The sequence below is a fragment of the Cetorhinus maximus genome, chromosome 15 (genome assembly GCF_964194155.1).
Source record: "Cetorhinus maximus chromosome 15, sCetMax3.hap1.1, whole genome shotgun sequence".
NCBI lineage: Eukaryota > Metazoa > Chordata > Chondrichthyes > Lamniformes > Cetorhinidae > Cetorhinus > Cetorhinus maximus.
In genome coordinates, this window is record NC_135893.1 from 14,463,480 (window position 1) to 14,485,349 (window position 21,870).

Sequence of the window (21,870 nt, forward strand, 5' to 3'; positions counted from 1 at the left end):
GCACTCCTCCAAAACGTTGTGGCCAGGATTTTCCATGGGAAATTTGACAGCCCAGCCAAAAGTCCATTGACTTTCAGCGGGACCGGACGATCCCGGTGGCGGGCGAGGCTGGAAAATCCCACCCTGTGTGTCAATTGAAATTTTCAAGACTGAGATTGATAGATTATTTTTGGATAAGGTTATCAAGGGTTATGGAACAACGACAAGTAAATGGATTTTTTTTTTATTCGTTCATGAGATGTGGGCATCGCCGGCTTGCCCAGCATTTATTGCCCATCCCAAATTTCCCTTAACCAGGTGGTGGTGAGCTGCCTTCTTGAACCGTTGCAGTCCATGTGGTGTAGGTACACCAATGTGTTGTTAGGGAGGGAATTCCAGGATTTTGACCTCGCGCCAATGAAGGAACGGAGATACATTTCCAAGTCAGGATGGTGAGTGGCTTGGAGAGGACCAGGTGGCGCTATTCCCATGTGTCTGCTGCGTTTGTCCTTCTAGATGATAGTGGTCGTGAGTTTGGAAGGTGAGGCACAGATGATGCATGGTCTGAGTGCCTACTCCTATTCCTTTGTTTCTATTTCCCCAGCGGTCAACCTCATGAAACACCTTTGGCTTCTGACACAAGCAGCCCCATTGATGAATTCACCCTTGGAATAGATGCACAAACTGTCATTTTCACTGCTGACCAGCAGAGTGCGCTCTTTGATCTTTTCCAACCAGATTTCCAGGCATATAGCCCGTGAAGGCTGGCTGGAAACTATATGCACCAGTGACTGAATATTTTTTGGGGAGGTGAAACAGGGGATGGGGCAATTAACGAGGTGGGGTAGGTTGATGGTGGGGAAAGGGGGAGAATTGCCAAAATATATGTGCATTATATTCAATCCTGGTTGCAATGTATCGTTTATCTATTTCTAGCTTTTTGCTAAATCTCTATTATAGCTGAATTGATATAACCTAAGATAAAAAACATAAAGCCCTAGTCATTGGAATTCTCAACTAAAAATCGTAAAATGCTGCAATTACATAACAGATCCCACTGTGTCCGTGAGGGGAAAAGAAGTGTTCATTCTTCAGGTATGAATCTTAAAGAGCTCTGATGAAAGGGCTAAATCAAAACACTAATCTGTCTTTTCAATTTTCAAGTAATGGCAGGTGTGCTGTGTTTTTATTTAAAATATATAAAACAATTGTATTTAAGTTTTTGAAACATGCATGCACACCAAAGATGACCCTGCAATGATCATAGAATCATACAGCACAGAAGAAAGCTATTCAGCCCATCATGCCTATGACAGCTCTTTGAAAGAGCTATCTCATTAGTTCAACTCCCACGATCTTTCCCTATAAGCCCTGCAATTCTTTCCTGTTCACATATAAATCCAGTTCCCTTTTAAAAGTTAATATTGAATCTGCATCCACCAACCTTTTCAGGTAGTTTCTCCTTATTTACCTTATCAAAATTAGATTAGAAAATGTTAACAGGATACAGCCTGTAAAAGGTGAGCCTCTATTCCACTTTTACTATGCAAATATCAGCAGCTTGAAAAATACATTGTGCATGCTCCCAGCCTGGAGGCCTGAGATCAGCTCAGAATTGGGGATTGACCCTCATTTAAGGGGAGGTGGTAGTGTAGCGGTAATGTCACTGGACTAGTAATCCACGAGGCCCAGGCTAATGCTCTGGGGACATGACATCAAATCTACAACAGCTGGTTGAATTTAAATTCCATTAATACACCTGGAATACATCTGTAAGAACCCATCTGGCTCACTAATGCCCGTTAGGGAAGGAAATCCTTCATCCTTATCTGTCTGGCCGACATGTGACTCCAGGTCCACAGCAATGTGGTTGACTCTTAAATCCTCTCTGAAATGGCCTAGCAAACCACTCAGTTGTTTCAAAGCCTACAAAAAGGAATGAAACCAGTGGACCAACCAGCATTGACCTAAGTACTGGAAACAATAACGGCAAACCCAGCCCTGCCAATCTCGCAAAGTCCTCCTTACTAACATCTGGGAGCTTGTGCCAAAACTGGGAGACTAGTCAAGCAATAGCCTGTGGTCACACTCACAGGATCATGCCTTGCAGACAATTTCCCCGACACCACCATCAACATCCCTGGGTTTGTTCTGTCCCACTGGCAGAGCAGACTCACCATAGGTGGTGGAACAGTGGTATACAGTCGGGAGGGCTTTGCCCTGGGAGTCCTCAACATCGACTTCGGACCCAATGAGGTCACACGGCATCAAGTCAAACATGGGCAAGGAAGCTTCCTGCTAAATACCAACTACTGCACTCCACACCCCCACCTCCAATGAGTACTCCTCTATTTTGAACACCACTTGGAAGAAGCACTGAGGGTGGCAAGAGCACAGAATGTACTCTGGATGAGGGACCTCAATGCCCATCACCGAGAGTGGCTCGGTGGCACCACTACTGACTGAGCTGGCTGAGTCCTAAAAAGACATAACAACTAGACTGTGTCTTCAGCAGGTGGTGAGGAAACCAACAAGAGGGAAAAACCTACTTCACCTTGTCCTCACCAATCTACCTGTCACAGTTGCTTCTGTCCATGATAGTATGAGAGTAGGAGAGTGACCACTGCACTGCCCTTGGAGAGACTAAGCCCCATCTTCACATTGAAAATATTGTGTTATATGGCACTATCACAGTGCTAAATGATTTCAATCAGATCTAGCAACTTTAAACTGGGCATCCATGAGTTGCTGTGCTCCATCATCAGCAGCAGAACTGAATTCAACCATAATCTGTAACCTCATGGCCTGGCATATCCCCCACACTACCATTACCATCAAGCTGGGGGATCAACTGTGGTTCAATGAAGAGTGCAGAAGGGCATGCCAGGAGGAGCACCAGGCATACTTAAAAATCAGGTGTCAATCTGAAACTACAACACAGGATTACTTGCATGCCAAATGGTGGAAGCAGTAAGCAATAGGCAGAGCTAAGCAATTCCACAACCAGTGAATCAGATCTAACTCTGCAGCCCTGTTATATCTAGTCGTGAATGGTGGTGGACAATTAAGCAACTAATGGGATGAGGAGGCTTCACAAGTATCCCCATTGGGCTGGTCCAGTTCAGTTTCTTGCCCATGGTAACCCCCAGGATGTTGGTAGTGGGGGTTTCAGCAATGGTAATGCCATTGTGTGTCAAGGGGAGGTGGTCATTGCCTGGTACTTGTGTGGCATGAATATGAATCCCCATTCTCAATGATGGGGGTGCATAGCACATCAGTGCAAAAGACAAGCTGAAGCATTTGCAACCATCTTCAGCCAGAAGTGCCGAGTGGATGATCCATCCTGGCCTCCTTCTGAGTTCCCCAGCAGTCTACAGCCAATTTGATTCACTCCAAGTGATATCAAGAAAAGGCTGAAGGCACTGGATACTGGAAAGGCTATGGGCCCTGACAACATTCTGGCAATAGTACTGAAAACTTGTGCTCCAGAGCTAGCTGTGTCCTGAGCCAAGCTTTTCCAGTACAGCTACAACATTGGCATCTACTGGCAATGTGGAAAATTGCCCAGGTATGGCCTGTCCACAAAAAGCAGGTCAAACCCACTCAGCCAATTATCCCCCAGCAGTCTACTCTCGATCATCAACAAAGTACTGGAAGAGGTCATCAACAGTGCTATCAACCGGCACTTGCTCAGCAATAACCAGCTCCATGACACTTAGTTTGGGTTCTGCCAGGGCCATTCGGCTCACAAACTCATTATAGCTTTGATCTAAAATGGACAAAAGAGCTGAACTCCAGAGGTGAGAGTGTCTGGCCTTGACATCAATGCAGCATTTGACCGAGTGGGAGATAAAGGAGCTCTAGCAAAACTGGAGTCAGGGGGAGTCCACTGATTGGAATCATATCTAGCACAAAGGAAAATGATTGTGATTGGAGGTCAATCATCTCAGTCCCAGGACGTTACTGTAGGAGTTCCTTAGGGTAGTGTCCTAGGCATCCCACCATCTTCAGCTGCTTCATCATTGACCTTCCCTCCATCATAAGGTCAGACGTGGCTAATGACTGTGCAATGTTCAGCACCATTCATGACTCCTGAGATACTGAAGCAGTCCGTGCAGCAAGATCTGGACAATATCCAAGCTTGGGCTGATAAGGGACAAGTAATATTCATGCCACCCAAGTATCAGGCAATGACCACCTCTCCTTGACATGTAATGGCATTACCATTGCTGAATCACTCACTATCAACATCCTGGAGGTTACCATGGACCAGAAACTTAACTGGATCAGCCATATAAATGCTGTGGCTACAAGAGCAGATCAGAGGCTAGGAATTCTGTGGCAAGTAACTCACCTCCTGACTCCCCAATACATGTCGACCATCTACAAGGCACAAGTCAGGCGTGTGAAGGAATACTCTCCACTTGCCTGGATGGGCGCAGCTACTACAACACTCAAAAAGCTTGACACCATCCAGGACAAAGCAGCCTGCTTGATGCCACCCCATCCACCACCTTAAACATTTATTCTCTCCACCACTGATGCACAGTGGCAGCAACTTACAAGGCTTCTTCAACAGCATCTTCCAAACTTGCGACCTCAACCACCTTGAAGGACAAAGGCAGCAGACGCACGGGAATACCAGCACCTGCAAGTTCCCTCCAAACCACTCACCATCCTGACTTGGCATTATATCGCCGTTCCTTCACTGTTGCTAGATCAAAATCCTGGAACTCCCTTCCTAACAGCACTGTAGGTGTTGCTACACCACGTGGACAGCGGTTCAAGAAGGCAGCTCACCACCATTTTCTCAAGGGCAATTAGGAATGAACAAAAAATGCTGGCCTATCCTTCAACACCCACATCCCATGAACAAATTAAAAAAAGACCATTTTCTGCACTGTTGTGCTTCCAGAGGCAGTTCGCAAGTGGCAGATTACAAAGGTTGGCTGGCTTACCTTGCCGCCAGGAGCCCAGAGGTATCTCCAAGCAGAGAGTTGGTAAGGGATAGGAGGGAAGAAGCTTGACACCATCCAAGACAAAGCAGCCCATTTGATTGGCATCCCATCCACGAACATTCACTCCTCCACCACCAATGCACCATAAGAGCAGTGTGTACCATCTACAAGGTGCACTGCAGGAATTCACCAAGGCTCCCATTCACATTCCAAATCCATGACTGCTAGAAGGACAAGGGCAGCAGACAGATGGGAACACCTCCACCTGGAAGTTCCCCCCCAAGCCACTCACCAACCTGACTTGAAACTATATCATTGTTCCTTCACTGTTGCTGGATCAAAATCCTGGAACTTCCTTCCTAACAGCACTGTGGGTGTACCTACACCACATGGACTGCAGTGGTTCAAGAAGGCAGCTCACCACCACCTTCTCGAGGGCAATTTGGGGTGGGCAATAAATGCTGGCCCAGCCAGCAATGCCCACATCCCATGAGTGAATTAAAAAAATCATGCCAATTCTACATTCAGAAGAGAACTCCTGCTCCTCCAAACTCCACAAGAAAGCCTTTTTTTAACTGTTGTTTGAGGAAAACTTAGCTTTCGTTGATAGCTGCTGAAGAACTGTGTGGGGCAGACCTGCCACTTTGTCCTCATCAGGAACAAGTTTTCCTGAGGGAGCCTTCAGGCATTATAATTTAACTATCTAAGGGACCTAAGGTAGCCACCAAGAGGTCTAAAATATGGGCTAAGTTAATTTAGCACATGTAGGGTATCCAACCATCGTTAAATTTGTTAGCGCTGCAACTGTTTTACACTCATAAAGCTGGTGCAAGCACACCAACTTCAACCCCTAAACCTGACTCTTTTTGTGACGTGCAAATTTTTGAACATCACTTCTATTCTTACCAGATTAGTCAATGACAGCACTTTGCTACAATTGACAGAAAAGACATGTCATGCAATTTGCAATCACAACGGCAAGAAAGCAGGGCATTGAGGGTGAATTCATTGGTAATCAGATAATAAATACCATGGAAGGTGGGCCGAACCACCTAACCACTGAGGGCAAAGATCATTGTGTAAGGTTTAAAACAAAGGGGGGGGTGGAAAAGAGGAATGTGCCTCAAAGCAAGAAAAGAGACTTGCATTCATACAGACCTTTCATGACCTCACAATGACCCAAAGCGCTTTATAGCAAATTAAGTATTTTTTTAAAAAATAAAAATACTCAGCCAGCCTAGCAGCATCTGTGGAGGCAGAAGTAGAGTTAATGCTTCGAGTTAAATATGACTCTTTTTGAGAAGAGTCCAGAAGCTTTCTTGTCAGGTTGCTTTCCTCCTTGACCACTATTGATTCTAACTCATTTAGATGTTCCCTGCAGTCATATAATCATGTAAAAATTTCAATCATAACTTCATTCACGTTCAGAGATCAGAAGGAAGCCAGCAGCAGGGTAAAAAATCTTCAAGTTCGACATTTGTCCCTTGCTCTTGCCCCTGGTTCTTGATTTGATGAAGTGAGAACTTTTCATCCAGTACTACACCAAATAGCTGGTGAATTCTGTTCTTAAACCCTGTTCCAATGAATGAGAGAGGACAATTGTAGTATATTTTCTTCTGTATTCTTTTGTGGGAGTCACTGGCAAGGCCAGCATTTGTTCCCATCCATAATTGCCCTTAACTGAGTGACTTGCTAGGACAATGCTATTGGTCTGGAGTCACATGTAAAGATGATAGTTATCATGGTCACCATTACTGGGTGTAGTTTTATATCCCAGGTTTATTCATTGGATTTACACTCCTCCAGCTGTTGTGGTGGGACTTGAACCCATGTCCCCAGAGCATTAGCTTGGGCCTCAGAACTACAAGTCCAGAGATATTGCCACTACATCACCATCCATTACATGACCATCTCCCCATGTGTATTCAATACAAAGGGCAGGGGTTGGAGTACTACCCATACATGGGATCACTTCATCCCACACTCAAAAAGCAGTGAGCATGGATCATTGCTAACTCCTGAATTTTATAGCATGTAATGGGACAACCAGCCATTGTGTATGAACGCTCATCACCTCCCCGGCTGTTTCTTCTGCATGTACATACCTGCGCCTGTGTTGTTGTCTGAGGGGAAGTTATGCAGCTAATTAGTCCTGGCTTTTTTTTTGTCTGTTGTTTTAACCTGGACTAGTCCTTTAATAACATCAGCTCAATGCCAGCCCAGCCAAGAAGAAGCCATGAAGGGATAAATAAAAAAGAAAAAAATTGTCCCATCTGAGTAAGAACTCAGGCACCCACCACAAACACCACCCATCCCCACTATTATTTGTCTACTATTGGAAAAACAAGCGTTATCTCTGTTGACTGACTTTTGGATTCAGATGGACAAGTCCGAACAGTGTATTATATTAAAAAGAAGATATTAGCACACACACTTTCCCATTGTAAATGTTTTTTTATGGTGGAGCAGGGAGGGAAAGAAGAGATCTTTGTACATTTTCAAACAGTTAATGTGATGTAAGAAAGAAGATAAAACTTGAATTCAGATAGTGTCTTTTACAACCTTAGGGCATCCAAAGCACTTCTGAGCCAGTGAAGTACTTTTGAAGTGTAATCATTTGTTAGGCAAACCCAGCAGCGAATTTGTGCACAGCAAGGACCCCCAAATAGCAATGAGACGATGTCTAGATAATCATTTTTATGTTTGAGGGATAAATATGGTCAGGACACCAGGGAGAACACCCCTGATGGCCATCTGAGAGGACAGATGGGACCCAGTTTAATGTCTCATTGAAAAGATGTCACCTCTGACAAGGTGGCACTCCCTTAGAGGATCAATCTAGATGATGTGTTCACATCTGGAGTGGTGCTTAAACCCTTGATCTTCTGACTCAGAAATAAGCGTTGCCAACTTAGTCGAGCTGATGTAAAACTATGATATTCATACAACTTATATTTTGCACTAATTATGCAACTTTATTTTTCCACTTCTACTACAGCTAATCATTTAAACCTCCTGAAAACATAGAATTTTGCTTCAAACCTGCACTCCTGTTACAGCCAATGCTTTTTTCAATTTTACCTCCGTTTCAATGCCGAGCTGGAATTTTAATGGGTGGAAGATCACTTGTGTCCTGATTGGCTGCGTTCCCAATTCCTGATTTTCAATCCTGGCATGCAATGGGAGAACTAAAATCAAACCCCTACCCCAGAGTGTATTCAATAGGATGAAAGCAAGCGTCGTCATTGCCTTTCATTCAACTTCAGTTAGCTGAGCTTTCACCAGGAAATGACTACCTTACATTTTACCATCAACACTCATCAGCGCTTTCATTCAACTCTAATTTTAAATCATGACGTTGTGTAGAACTGAGAGTGAGTTGACTGTAACATCAGCTGAACATATCATTTGAGTAGCTTCACTACTAGAGTACTTTGCACGGTTCTGGTCTCCATATCACAAAAAGGGATATAGAAACATTAAAGAAAGTGCAAAGGAGGTTTACAAGAATAAAGCCAAACCTGAGAGTACAACTATGATGCAAGACTGAACAGGCTGGGGCTGTTGTCGCTGGAATAGAGAAGATTAAGACCTGTTGAGGTCTTTATAATGAAGAAGGAGAGGATGTAGGGAAGATATTTCCACTTGTGAGGGAGACCAAAATTAGGAATCGTAGGTGTAATATAGTCACTAATAAATCCAATAAAGAATTCAGGAGAAAGATCTTTAACTCAGAGAATGGTGAGAACGTAAAACTCTCTGCCACATAGAAGTGGTTGTGGCAAATGCATGGATACATTGAAGGGAGCTGGAAAAGCATGAGGGAGAAGGGAATAGAGGGTTATGCTTTTTTTTATTCTTTCAAACTGGCTAGGCCAGCCTTTATTGTCCATCCTTAATTGCCCTTGAGAAGGTGGTGGTGAGCTGCCTTCTTGAACTGCTGCAACCCATATGGTGACCCAGCAACAGTGAAGGAACAGCGATATATTTCCAAGTCAGGATGGGGAGTGGCGTGGAAGGAAACTTTCAGGTAGTGATATTCCCATGTGTCTGCTGCCATTGTTCTTCTAGATGGTCATGGTCGTGGGTTTAAAAGGTACTGTCTAAGGAGCCTTGGTGAGTCCCTGCAGTGCATCTTGTAAATGGTACACACTGCTGCCACTGTGCGTTGGTGGTGGAGGGAGTGAATGTTTGTGGATAGTTAGATGAGGAGGATCGGGTGAGATTAAGTAAATAGTGGAAGAAGGCTCATGAGAAGCATGAACACTAGCTTATGGTTGGTTCATATGGCCTGTTTCTATGCTGCAAACTCTGTGTAATTTAAACATGCACAGGTGGCCGGTGAAAGAACATATCGTTTAAAAGGATTAAGTGATATACCAGGGATTGCGGGAACTGAACTTGCAGTTAAGACACACGTAAAGTTACAAGCATCAGCTTTAGGGTCCTGCTGCCTGCCATTTCCCCAATATGTGTAGCCAACCGCTGAGGCTTCTCAAACTTAGAAAACAACTTAATCAGTTTCACACTAAGACTTTTTCTGCAGGGCTAGCTCAACACAAATATTGCAAAAAACTTTTGATCTTAAAATACGCTACTTGTACAAATTGTGTAGGTACCATGTGATGTGGAATCCAAGAGAGCATGCACACTTGCTGAATTCAGTAATAGAATAATGCAGTTCAAATGGGGACCATTTGGCTCATTATGCCTCTGCTGATTCTTTGAAAGAGTATCCAATTAGCTCCACTCCCATGCTCTTTCGCTGAAAGAATCTTTTTTCTTTAAGTATATATCAAATTCTCTGAAGGGGACTTTGACCTGCCTCCTGGATCAGCTGGTAACACCCCACCCTGAGAGATCACCATGTTAGTTGTCAGGGCTGAAGACACTGTGTTGGAACAGACCTTTTACAATGCAGTCTTTTAGCCATAATATAGCTTTTTAAAAATCAAAACATAAAAAGTTGTCATGAATGGAAATACATTGACGTTGGGTTACTATGCCCTGGTGAAATGTTGTCTGGTACACCATACCACAAAGGCACTGCACCTGACTCTTTGTTCTTGACTTTAGTATTTTCTATCCTATCTCAGGTCTTCTGGTTCATTATCCCCACCTGACAGGGACAGAAGGTTAGGCATCTGCTACCTGGTCCCTATCGACATTAAATATGCTAGCCTTTCTTCCACGTGTGGGTGGATACCGAGGCCCATGATCCTTGCCTGTTTATGTTAATTGGTCAAGATTGGTATCATAGTGGGTGGGAACAATATTTGTCTCATAACAATCCTATCTTTCAGAGTCAATGGAGTAGTAGCAAGATGATTACTGATGTCTTCTTGCATGAGGCCCCTCTGATGTGAAATTAGCAGCCGTCGAAATAGGTGGCTAGCACTGAGCAGCTGCACTAGCGCTCCTTAAAGACTCCACTGCCTAATCTTGAAGCCAAAATTCAGCAGGCTGAATCAGAATGCCAATTTAGAACCCTGCACCCTGCCTGCTCAATTTAAATGAGATTGGGGCATCAAAATGGCAGGGGCTTCTTCATAGCCAGTGTCAAGGAAAAATACCAACAACCACAGGTTACATCGAGAAAGAGTACTTTTATTCAAGCGCTAAACCGTGCAATGGCCATTGGGAGAGATCACCTAGATCTGCTCGACGTTACAGTGTTCAACAAGCAGTATTTATACAGTACAATTACATGACTCCAGCATATTTACACAGTGATCTTATTAACTTGCCCTTCTTTATTCTCTTATAATTATATCTAGGTTAGCTATTTGATTTTGCTTACCCACACAGTTTCTTGATCACCCCTTATCTCTTTTAACAATGTACTATTCATTCCATGTTACAGCATCTGTTTGTGTTTATCATGTCCTATATCCTTTTTATCTACTCTTTGCCTAACCTTTGATCCCAGGTCATTTCACGTGTCAAGGCTTGTTCTTCTTCTTTTTCTGTTCTTGCTTCCCTTTATAATTTAACCCTTTAGGTGATTTTCCTTTCTCAACAATCTCTTAATAAATTTATTTGATGACTTGGATTATTTTTCAATTAACTGCTCCTCTGGACTTTTCAGTCGAGTAGATTTTAGCTCCGACGTGATCCCAGACTGATACCTAGCTCCAAAAGGAAAATGCTTTTTGAATGATTTTTTGTTCATTCATTTGTACAGGGCTCCTTCCTTCCTTGGAATTATATGAATGAAACACAAAATACAGCTTGAACAATTCAGCCCGGATTTCTGCCACAATCATTAAAGTTATAAGTAAACTGATGGCCCTAAACAGTATTCAATATATAAAAGAAACCTTCAAGGATCAGTGGTCAGAGAAAAGAGCAAGAGGAAGCAACAAGCTTCAAACTGACATTTTTTTTCCTTCATATTTGCCTGAATGATATATTTACGATTAATTATTTGACAAGTCCTTACATGGGGCAACAGGAATAAAAAGGATTCCAGGAGCTGAAATGTAGTGACAGCTGTCTGATGTGTGTGTTTTCTTAATAGTCTGAAATAAGTGGATGTTGCAAGTCCTTACCTGGCTGTTTCACTTCTTATCCCCACCCCTTTGCCTTTCTAGTCCCAGTTTAATTTGCTAAACAGCAGCATGGATCAGAGTATCACCAACCGTGCATCCTCCGCCAGCCCTTACAACTCGGAGCACGCCTCGAATGTCCCAACACCGTCTCCCTACTCACAGCCAAGCTCCACGTTTGATACTATGTCGCCTGCTCCAGCAATCCCTTCCAACACAGACTATCCAGGACCACATTTATTCGAAGTCACTTTTCAGCAATCAAGTACTGCTAAGTCAGCTACCTGGACCGTGAGTCTGCTCTTTCGTATTTTTGATTGAGATATTATTGTAAAGAAAGTAAATTATTTATATGAAAATAATGTGATCCTTCTTAATTCATCAGCAAAAAAGGGGTGTTTTCAGCCTCGGTCCCTTGTAATATTTTCTTTGTTCTTCTTCTCTTTACTTTCTCTTCTCCACACGGAGATTGTATTATCTAAATGTGATGTGCAACTTATGTTAAAGTTTTATTGGAGATTAACTTAAGGCAACTTTGAAACTTGGTGTTTTGTTGAAATGACTGTATTGATTTCAATGTGTACCCTGTGCATCCCACTGCATGCCAGACAGTAAATACCTGCCTTTGCAACAGAAATATAATTTTAACTGCGGTCTGGCCAGAAAATGAACCAGAATGCAAGATGCTCAAACTTCTCCAGCTGTAACATCTGCACTTTCTCCAATGAGAGAAGCCAAAATATTTTTAATTGTGAAAATTGGTTTTAACACAAGTCAGTAGTCTGCTGAAAACGTGTTTTTTTTATCCTGTCTCTTATACATCTTAAAGATTATGTCTTGCAGCAAGACATGACTGAACATGCTCGCAATCCAAGCACATGTTGGATGCTGCTTGTGCTATCTCCTGGAGGGAGATGTTCAGACTTGCTGCAGACAAGCAAGCATCCTGTCCAACAGTAGAAGAAGCGCGGCTCCCTGTCTGCTGGTAACTGATGGGATAATTAGTGTTTTTCTCAAGTGCAATTTCAAATGTGCTGCTCATCCTTGTCTGTGCAAAGACTCGCCACGATGTGAAGGGCGTACAGTCAGGTTGTTGATTGGGCTGCTGCGATTGGCAGCGGTTAACTCTGGCTGAAATTAGCGACGCTGACTTTTCATTAAATTTAGAATGACATCCATAGTTTAACTGTTTCAGTTCTGGCCTATTGCATTTGCCCTGGATTCATGCACAAATTGAGGCTACAATTGCAGTAACGTCCTCTGTGGTAGCGTAGTGTCAAGGGTCGGTTCTGTACCATACTGGGGCTCTGGTTGCTATACAGCTTTTCCCTGTTATGTACTGTGACTCTCACAGCAACAGCACAACGTGAAAAGAACAGGATGCAAGATGTTGCTTGAACAATTTCTGGCTATTGGACCTTACTTCCTGGTCAGGGAAGGTTCCACACAGGATATCGGTAGGGAAGATCCATTCTGGTGAACTGAGAACTCAGCCTCCCCTGCCATCAACTGGCTCCAGAAAAATAGTTGTTTGGTGCTGTCAAATGCAGTGTCTCTATTAGTTGCTGATACCCACTTCTTTAGACCTTATCTGGCACCTCCAAAGGCAACACCGACACTTTACAAAGTTGCTGTTACCCTGGAAAAAAGAACTACTCTAGGGACCAGTCCAACAAGGGTACAAGACTCCTAAGAGAGTCGGATCTAAGTGACCATTTTCATGAACCCTAGAGGTGAATCACATCGACTTTACACCACCACATCCAACTTCATACCAGATCTTTAATACTGACTGATGAAATCATTACGTAGCATTTACACATGTGATTAAAAAATGATTTTTTTTTTGGGTGCTATGAGTGCCCATTGAGCTTCAAAATTATGTCTGTAAATGATGTCTGTGTTGTGAGTGCACATTTGTGGGGCAACTTGTACCGGATATGATATTGGTGCAAGCTTTAACACACATGCAGTGAACGTCTACCAGAAATATGCGGAGCAGACGGATAATGTCGTCATGCACAACACTGATTTTGCGCTAGCAGTACAATTTTGATCTCACTTTCTTCCAGGCATGGATGCATTAGTAGATATTCCCCTTGGAAATACAGCATGGTTAGAAAAATGAGCAGAGGGCATACTGGGTAGGGCAAGCTACTGGAAGAGGAAGAAGGAGGAGGGGGTGAAGGGCTCTCGACAGGAAGCCACATTCGCACAGTGTTCAGGGAGCAATTCTCCTATCTCTTTTTTATTCATTCACGGGATGTGCCAGCATTTATTGCCCATCCCTAGTTGCCCTTGAGAAGGTGGTGGTGAGCTGCCTTCTTGAACCACTACAGTCCATGTGGCGTAGGTGCACCCCCAGTGCTGTTAGGAAGGGAGTTCCAGTCCCAGCGACAGTGAAGGAAGATATATTTCTAAGTCAGAATGGTTCCTCAGCGAGGAACGATGGGTGATACGTCTCTACTTCAATAAGGATATCCTCGCTGAAATTTGTCACCTGCTGCAGCCACAGCTGGCAGCCTCATTGTGGGACAAGGACCACATTGCCAGTGACTGTCAAGGTGAGCATGGCAATCAATATTTATTTGTCTGGCTCCATCCAGGCTGGAGCTAGAGTTATTTGCAACACCTTGCAGTTTGTCATCTGCTTGTGTAAGGAAGTCAATGAGGATTCAAAGAGAGACACTACATTTAATTTGCATGTACATTGCTTTGTGGGTTCCACATGTTAACTTTGTCCTATGCTGGAACTGAAAGGGATTCCATTCCCTCAATGTCAAGACGGTGTCCGACCATAGACAATGAATCATACAGGTCAGTGCCTGGCATCCTGGCAGCAATAATGCTGCCTTCATTCTGAGGCAATCTGCTGTGCCAAGCGCATTTGAGCCAGCATGAGACACCAAAGGGTAGCTATTGGTTGACAAGGGCTATCTACTGAAGACATGGCTCATAACTCCAGTGCACAACCCACACACATGCATAACATGCACATAGTGAAAGCCATGCTGTCAGATGAAATGTGATAGGCAGACCACAGCATGCTGAAACAATGCTTCTACTGCCTGGACCACTCTGGTAGAGCCCTGCAGTACTCTGCAGAGTGGCTGTCAAGATTTGTGATGGTCTGCTGCATACTGCACAACCTTGCCATCATGAGGGCACAGCCACCAGCTATACAGGAGGAGGAAAAGGTGGAAGAGAAAGGTGGGGGCAACCTAGGCAGTCCCTTTCTGCCTGGGCTGTCTGTGAAGGCCTCATTCATGTGTGAGACCAGTAAATGCAACCCCAATTCCTGACTCACCAACACTTCCACACCTCTTACCACTGTCACTGACCATCACAGTGAAAACTTAGCCACAATACAAAATAAAAAACACCTCAAAATAAACATTCCAAACCAAATTTATAAATTAAATCATGCCTTGTTGCATGAAAAATCTAACAATTCACCTTGTACATGTCTGTCTCCTGTGTGCCTTAGCCTATCTTAGCGCTCCAATGCAGTTGCTACCAAAGAGGTTGCAAAATGGGTAGCAGAAAGCTGCTGAATTTCAGTGAAGGATACTGCATGTAACTTTGGAGAATGACCTCGAGCAGCTCTAAGTCCAGGAGGCCCAGCTGTGGCCTGCACCACCTTGGTATGCGCAGCTGCGGTCTAGGCTGACTGGCTGACAGGCAACAACAAGGGTACAGTGACAGTGTGGAAGCACAAGAGTTGTCTTCCTGAGAGGAGATAGCAAGTTTATGTTCCATGAAACATTGCCACTCACCCAGGGCAAAGCCTCAACAATCCTATGGAGGGCAGATTTTTGGATTGCTGTAACACTTTTCAAACCCCTTATCATATAATAATCCACTGCCATGATGGCAGCATTCTGAGCTTCCATGGCAGCAAGCTGACCTTGTGCGACAGAGTCAGAAGTTCCAGTGCAGTACTCAGACATTGAGTGGCTGCTACTTGTCCTGTAATGGAAGCTGTGGCATTGACCATCAGAGGCTGCATCAAGTGTGTGAACAGAGTTGGCCACCATTCCACCACTTGGCTGGAAAAGATGGGCTCCAAGCTCTGTGCCAAGTTGGTGCTGAACTCCTCCATGCACCTTGACATTCAATGCAGGCTTTCGTCCTGCCGATGCACCAAACATTTTATTGTGCATACACATCAGCCTTCTTCTATATTCCCATTGAAGTTCCCATCTGAGTCATTTGTAATGGAAGAAGCATGTGTCCTCACTCTCTGGGGTGTTGGCCATCCACACTTCCCTTTGCCCCTGCCCCGGCTGCAGGCTATCTGTGCCCGGTGTCTTCTTAGGTGTGCCTCCCACCTCAATGCTATCGTCCAAATTATGCACACTGTCAGTATCTGAACTGGTGCCTGTAAATGAAATTGAGTTACAGTGCATCTTCATCTTCATCTTCACTTTCATCTTTACTGCCTGGCCGGATTGAGTCTAAGGAAGACAAAAGGCACAAGGGTAAGTTTGAAGTGAGGGAATAAGTGGAAGGTAAGAGGTGCATACTTACACCATCTGCAGATTGTAAATCCATAGATATTGTGGGACGATGAGGAAGTGGGGTATGAGAAGAGGGTTAGGCATGAGAAGCTGTCATCTTCAATAATTTCAGCCCCGCCTCTGACCATGTCCTCAACAACAAATGTTCCAATAATGGTCAGAACCATCTTCTCCATGGACACGCCTTTCTTAGGGGTAGCTCTTGCTGCCTCAGGTTATGCGGCATCTTGTCTTTTAAGAGAGAAGTCTGTCTAAACTGAGTTTTGTCTAATCTGGGTGATGTGGTAGTCATAATTGGGTAGCTGTTGGTGTGTGCAAGCTGAGACATGTAGGTGTGAGGCTTGCAGCAGTGCTGAGTTTATGAGAATAAGGTGAAAGGTATGAATGAGCCCTGATTGATAGAGATTGTTGGTCAGTGAGCGATGCGGGTGTAGTGAACTGAGCAGTTTCTGAAGCTAGTGGTTCAATGGGTGAGATATGGCATTTGAAGATGCACTCACTATCTTGACTGCTCTTGTGAGGCCATTGAACCTCTTACATCATTGCATTCAGCTTGATCTACCTTGGGAGCTTGACTATCCAAGCCCTCCATGGCTATCTGCTCCCACTGCTTTTTGAGCCTGTCTCTGGAAGGCCTCCTTCCCCTGCATGTACAGGACACTACTTTCCACCTCCTCCAGTGCAGCATCAGAAAATTCTAGATGATCACATATTGTGTCATTCATCACTGTTTCCCAATTCAGACTTATTTCCTGCACGACTGCCAACACTTGTCCCGTCTACAGTGCTCCTCCCTTTTAATAGTTGTAACCTAGCTTAAAGCAGTGAAGATTAGCATCAACTGGCGCTAGAAGTTACAATTTTGCATCCAGCCGGTCATCAGCATGGTTAATGTTCGCTTCAAGCAAAAATCATTCAAGTGAGCAGGCAGCATGAAGTTGGCATGCTACCTGCTTTGCAATCAATGGGCACAAGTTTGCACATCATAATCCCCACAGCCGTTTTTAGGGCTATCCAATTTACCCTCCTCAGCCTCCACCAACTACTTTGTTTTCTCCACCTACCCCACCCTGGTCTCAGCCCAAGAACAAAGGCAGGTTCAAATCCTGCTCTGCTTAGTGCTCAGGCTGCCCTGTGGGCAATGCCAAGCAGAGATAGAAACACCACCAGCATAGTAAGAAAATTTGAAGAGTGAATCATACCTGGGAAGTTGCTGGCTGTAAATGGCATTTAGCTACAAAGGTTCACCATCTTGTTTGGTTGCAGAGTTGTCAATCCTGGAGGACAAGGAAGAAGGGATTTAAAAATACAAAGGAAGAGAGGCAATATTCCTTAAAAAAAAGGACACGCACACAGACACGCACACAGACACGCACACAGACACACACATAGACACCTTCATCAATCTCATGACATCTTGGAGAGAATGAAGAATAAAAAGACAAGGTTCTCGTACACTGCTTACCCCTGGCTCTGAGCAAATTAATAACAGCAACCATTAGATGGCTGTGTCCATCCAGAGAAGATGGAGCAGCTTTCAAAACACAATGTTTGGAAATAGGCAGTGGGTCTGTCTGCATTTGTAAAGAGAAAGGGGAGTCAGTGGCGTAATGGTATTTTTTCTCGATTAGTAATCCGGAGGCCCAGGCTAATGCTCTGGGGATATGGGTTCAAATCCTACCATGGCTGCTGGTGGAATTTGAATTCAGTTAATAAATCTGGAATATGAAGCTAGCCTCAGTAATGGTGGCAATGACAGCTATCATTATTTGTTGTAAAAGTGCATCTGCTTTATATTGCCCTTTAGGGAAGGAAATCTGCTGACCTTAAGTGGTCTGGCTTGTGTGTGACTCCAGACCCATAGCAATGTGGTTGACAAATGCTGGCCTTGCCAGCAACACCAACATCCCATGAAAGATTATGGGAGAAAAAAAGGGTATTTCATATGGCGACCACCCATTGAACTGGAGGTATTGGAGAGGGTGCAGAGGATATTTGCTAGAATGATACCAGTGATGAGGGACTTCAGTTGTATGAAGAGACTAGAGAAGCTGGGATTGTTCTCCTAACAGCAGAGAAAGTGGAGATCTAATAAAAGTGTTTGAAATTATGAAGGATTTTGATAGAATAAATAGAAGAAACTGTTTTCACTGGCAGGGGGATAAGTAACCAGAGGACACAGATTAAAGATCATTGGTAAAAGAACCACTGAGGAGATGAAAATAATTTTTTATTACACAGTTTGTTATAATCTGGAATGCAATGGTAACTTTTAAAGGGGAATTAGCTATATACTTGAAGAGGCAAAATTTGAAGAGCTATGGGAAAAGGCAGGAGAGTGGGATTAATTGGAGAGTTCTTTCAAAGAGCTGGCCCAAGCGTGCTGGGCCAAATGGCGACCTCCTTTGGTGTGTAATTCTATAAACTGCTCTGACAAAGGAGACCAATTTAAAGCATTGACCTACTTTACTCTTTACAGATGCTGACAGACCTGCTGTGTATTTCCAGGCTTATTTCAGATTTCCAACACTTGCACTTTAAAAAAAATGCCTACTGTAGTGTAGAATGGATGTGGTGGCAGGGGGTTTGGCAGAAGAAAACAACCAAAAAGATAGCTTTTCTGTGCTGTTTTACACGTACAGTAGCTTGGACATACACTTAATAAGATAAATTAATTCCAGAGTTTGCACATTTTTGACCTTTAAGACACTAATATGTGATGCCATTGTGTTCCTGTTTATTCAGCACCTCAAGGTTTAAAATACTATCACCGCTTATTTTGTGTGTTCCAGCAAGACACTTCTTTTAATTTAAGAAATGGAGCTTCCTCCAAATTGCACAGAGGATGAATGTGTCATCAGATGTGACACTGAACCATACAACCAAGGCAGGTTTTGATTGGTTTCCAGTCTGTCCTGGGTTAGCTGGTCTCATGCATGGCACTGGGAGGATACTTCAATTGGTCTCCACTCCACTAAGCTACAATGGAGAGGGAAATCAACTGGGGCCAATGCTCCTGATTGCTACCCAGTGATGCCAGCTGTTTACAAAGGGCACATACAAGTGATTGTTTGGTGAGAACAGGATAAAATTCAGCTTTGACATTCCCATGGTAAAATTGCCTGCGGACACTCTCTGCCCAGATGGCCACATGCAGATTGTCTGCTTGTTTAAGGCTGCTGGCACCTTAGAACTGTACCCCAGCAAGAGTCAACACCTTCAGGAGAGGAGGGGAAAAGTGCCAAAGAATTTCAGAGTGTGGCCTTCCGAAAATTCATTAACCTGTACAATTAAGTGCAGAGACAGGCTTCAACCCTTCAATGAGCATTGTGGACAACAGTTTGGATGAAAATGCAAATTGACTATTTATTTTTGCTGATGTGGCTTGTTTTAGTGAAGGAAAGCAACACCTCAGGATAATGCATCAAAATGACCTTCCCCTCCAGTACACTTAGCCCCCAACTACTAATATCAGCCATCATTTTTCTGCTATATCCTTGGTACTCCTTTGTTTAATATCATGGTTGCTTTGTGTTACCTCAATCTATGCAGTCTAACATGCATATTTCTAGAGTTTGAATAATATTATTGAAGATAAACATTGATAAGGCCATCCTAGCACTTATTAAATATACTATCCTCTACCCTGTGAGAGACAGACATTTTTTTTTATTCATTGATGGGATGTGGGCGTCACAGGCTAGGCCAGCATTTATTGCCTATCCCTAATTGTCTTTGAGAAGGTGGTGGTGAGCTGCCTTCTTGAACCACTGCAGTCCAAGTGGTGTAGGTACATCCACAGTGTTGTTAGGAAGGGAGTTCCAGGATTTTGACCCAGCGACAGTGAAGAAACGGTGATATATTTCCATGTCAGGATGGTGAGTGACTTGGAGAGGAACTTCCAGGTGGTGGTGTCCCATGTGTCTGCTGCCCTTGTCCAGAATTCTAGATGGTTGTGGTTGTGGGTTTGGAAGGTGCTGTCTAAGGAGCCTTGGTGGGTCCCTTCAGTGCATCTTGTAGAGAGTGTACACTGTTGCCACTGTGCATCGGTGGTGGAGGGAGTGAATGTTTGTGGATGGGATGCCAATCCAGTGGACTGCTTTGTCCTAGATTGTGTCAAGCTCCTAGAATAGTGTTGAAGCTGCACTCATCCAGGCAAGTGGAGAGTGTTCCATCACATTCCTGACTTGTGCCTTGTAGATGGTGGACAAGCTTTAGGTAGTCAGGAAGTGAGTTACTCATTGCATGATTCCTAGCTTCTGACCTGATCTTGTAGCCACAGTATTTGTATGGCTAGTCCTGTTCAGTTTCTGGTCGATGGTAACCCCCAGGAAGTTGATAGTGGGGGATTCAGCGATGGGGATACCTTTGAATGTCGAGGGGTGATGGTTAGATTCTCTCTTTTTTGGAGATGGGCATTGCCTGGCACTTGTATGGCGCAAATGGTACTTGCCACTTGTTAGCCCAAGTCTGGATATTGTCCAGATCTTGCTGCATTTGGATGTGGACTGCTTCAGTATCTGAGGAGTTGCGAATGGTGCTGAACATTATGCAATCATCAGCGAACATCCCCCCTTCTGACCTTATGATGTAAGGAAGGTCATTGTTGAAACAGCTGAAGATGTTTGGGCCTAGGGCACTACCCTGAAGAACTCCTGCAGATATCCTGACACTGAGATGATTGACCTCCAACAACCACAACCATCTTCCTTTGTGCTAGGAAATATACTTCATCAGCTGAATCATTGCTAATATGCTATTAAACAGGGTTCAAATTAATCACTGTTTATAGTCATCAAGTAAAGTTGAATTAGGCTGGAGGCTGATTGGACCAGGGCACACAAACATAATTCAGTCTTCAATTTCAAGTTGTATATTTTGCCTTATGTTTGTATTGTCAATATAAATTCTTCTGCACTCATTTATAATGGAAACTGCTAATGTAAACTTTCCATCCTGTAATTACAACCTCCTGCCAGTGAATGTATATAAGGAATTTATAATGGCAAAAGTTAACAGGAGTGCATGCAAATGCAATATTTGTAACATAAATTTAGGGTCAAGCTTTGTGTCACCCACTCAATAATACTCTTGATGAACCTCTTATCCTCTCTTTCTCTTCTCAAACTGCAGTAAGGCCTTGGGCCTTCACATGGGTTCCTCAAGAAAATAAAATAAATCATCACTTGGCAAATATTTCCGTGTTGTTCAACATTGTTGTGCTAATGATTCGGCAGCATTCTCCACTTTTGTAGTGCTTTGATTCTTGCTTAGCTGCCTGAAGGGATTTTATAAAAACAAGACTGCGTTGTCAGCACAGGGCACAGGGAGTAGTCCTGTTAATTTAACCAAATCTGTGATTAACAGATCTGCCCCCCCTACTCTCATTAATCAAAATATCTTTATGTAGACTAGATATAATTGAGACAAATAGGCATTTTAATTAATGTTCTACAACTGATAATTGCAAAAAGGACTAAAATGTACTACTTCAATCTACAAAATCCAACATTCCTTTGTTTCCAGTGGTTGGGCAATATTTCACCCTGAGACTTTCTAAGGTATGGATATTTGCTGAACAAAATTTCCAATTTAACCTGAAACTTGGCATCCAACACAGAATTATTTCCGAAATCTGAGGGATTTGAAAATTGATGAAGTAGGTGGGGTATGGTGGTGTAATTTGCAAATTAGTGATCCTGGCACAAACCTTGGGACTTCAGCTGTTGAGAACAACCACCACCTTGGTTCATCCATAAAGACTGGTACCCAGTGCCAATGAAACCATATATCAGGGCACAAGGGAGTGGGGATAAGAAAACAGTGAGGAAAAAATTTAAAAAGCAAAGCGGTGATTATGTTAGT

General features: G+C 43.6%; 1 protein-coding gene across 4 annotated transcripts in view; it reads left to right on the plus strand.

Moving 5' to 3' along the window:
* The window catches only part of tp73 (tumor protein p73), a 248,278-nt gene that overhangs the window by 158,626 nt on the left and 67,782 nt on the right, over positions 1-21,870 (plus strand). For all 4 annotated transcript variants that reach the window (XM_078557907.1, XM_078557908.1, XM_078557905.1 and 1 more), the window contains exon 4: positions 11,531-11,776. In XM_078557907.1, coding sequence (XP_078414033.1) covers positions 11,531-11,776 — 246 coding nt within the window. The remainder of the gene's footprint in view (positions 1-11,530; positions 11,777-21,870) is intronic.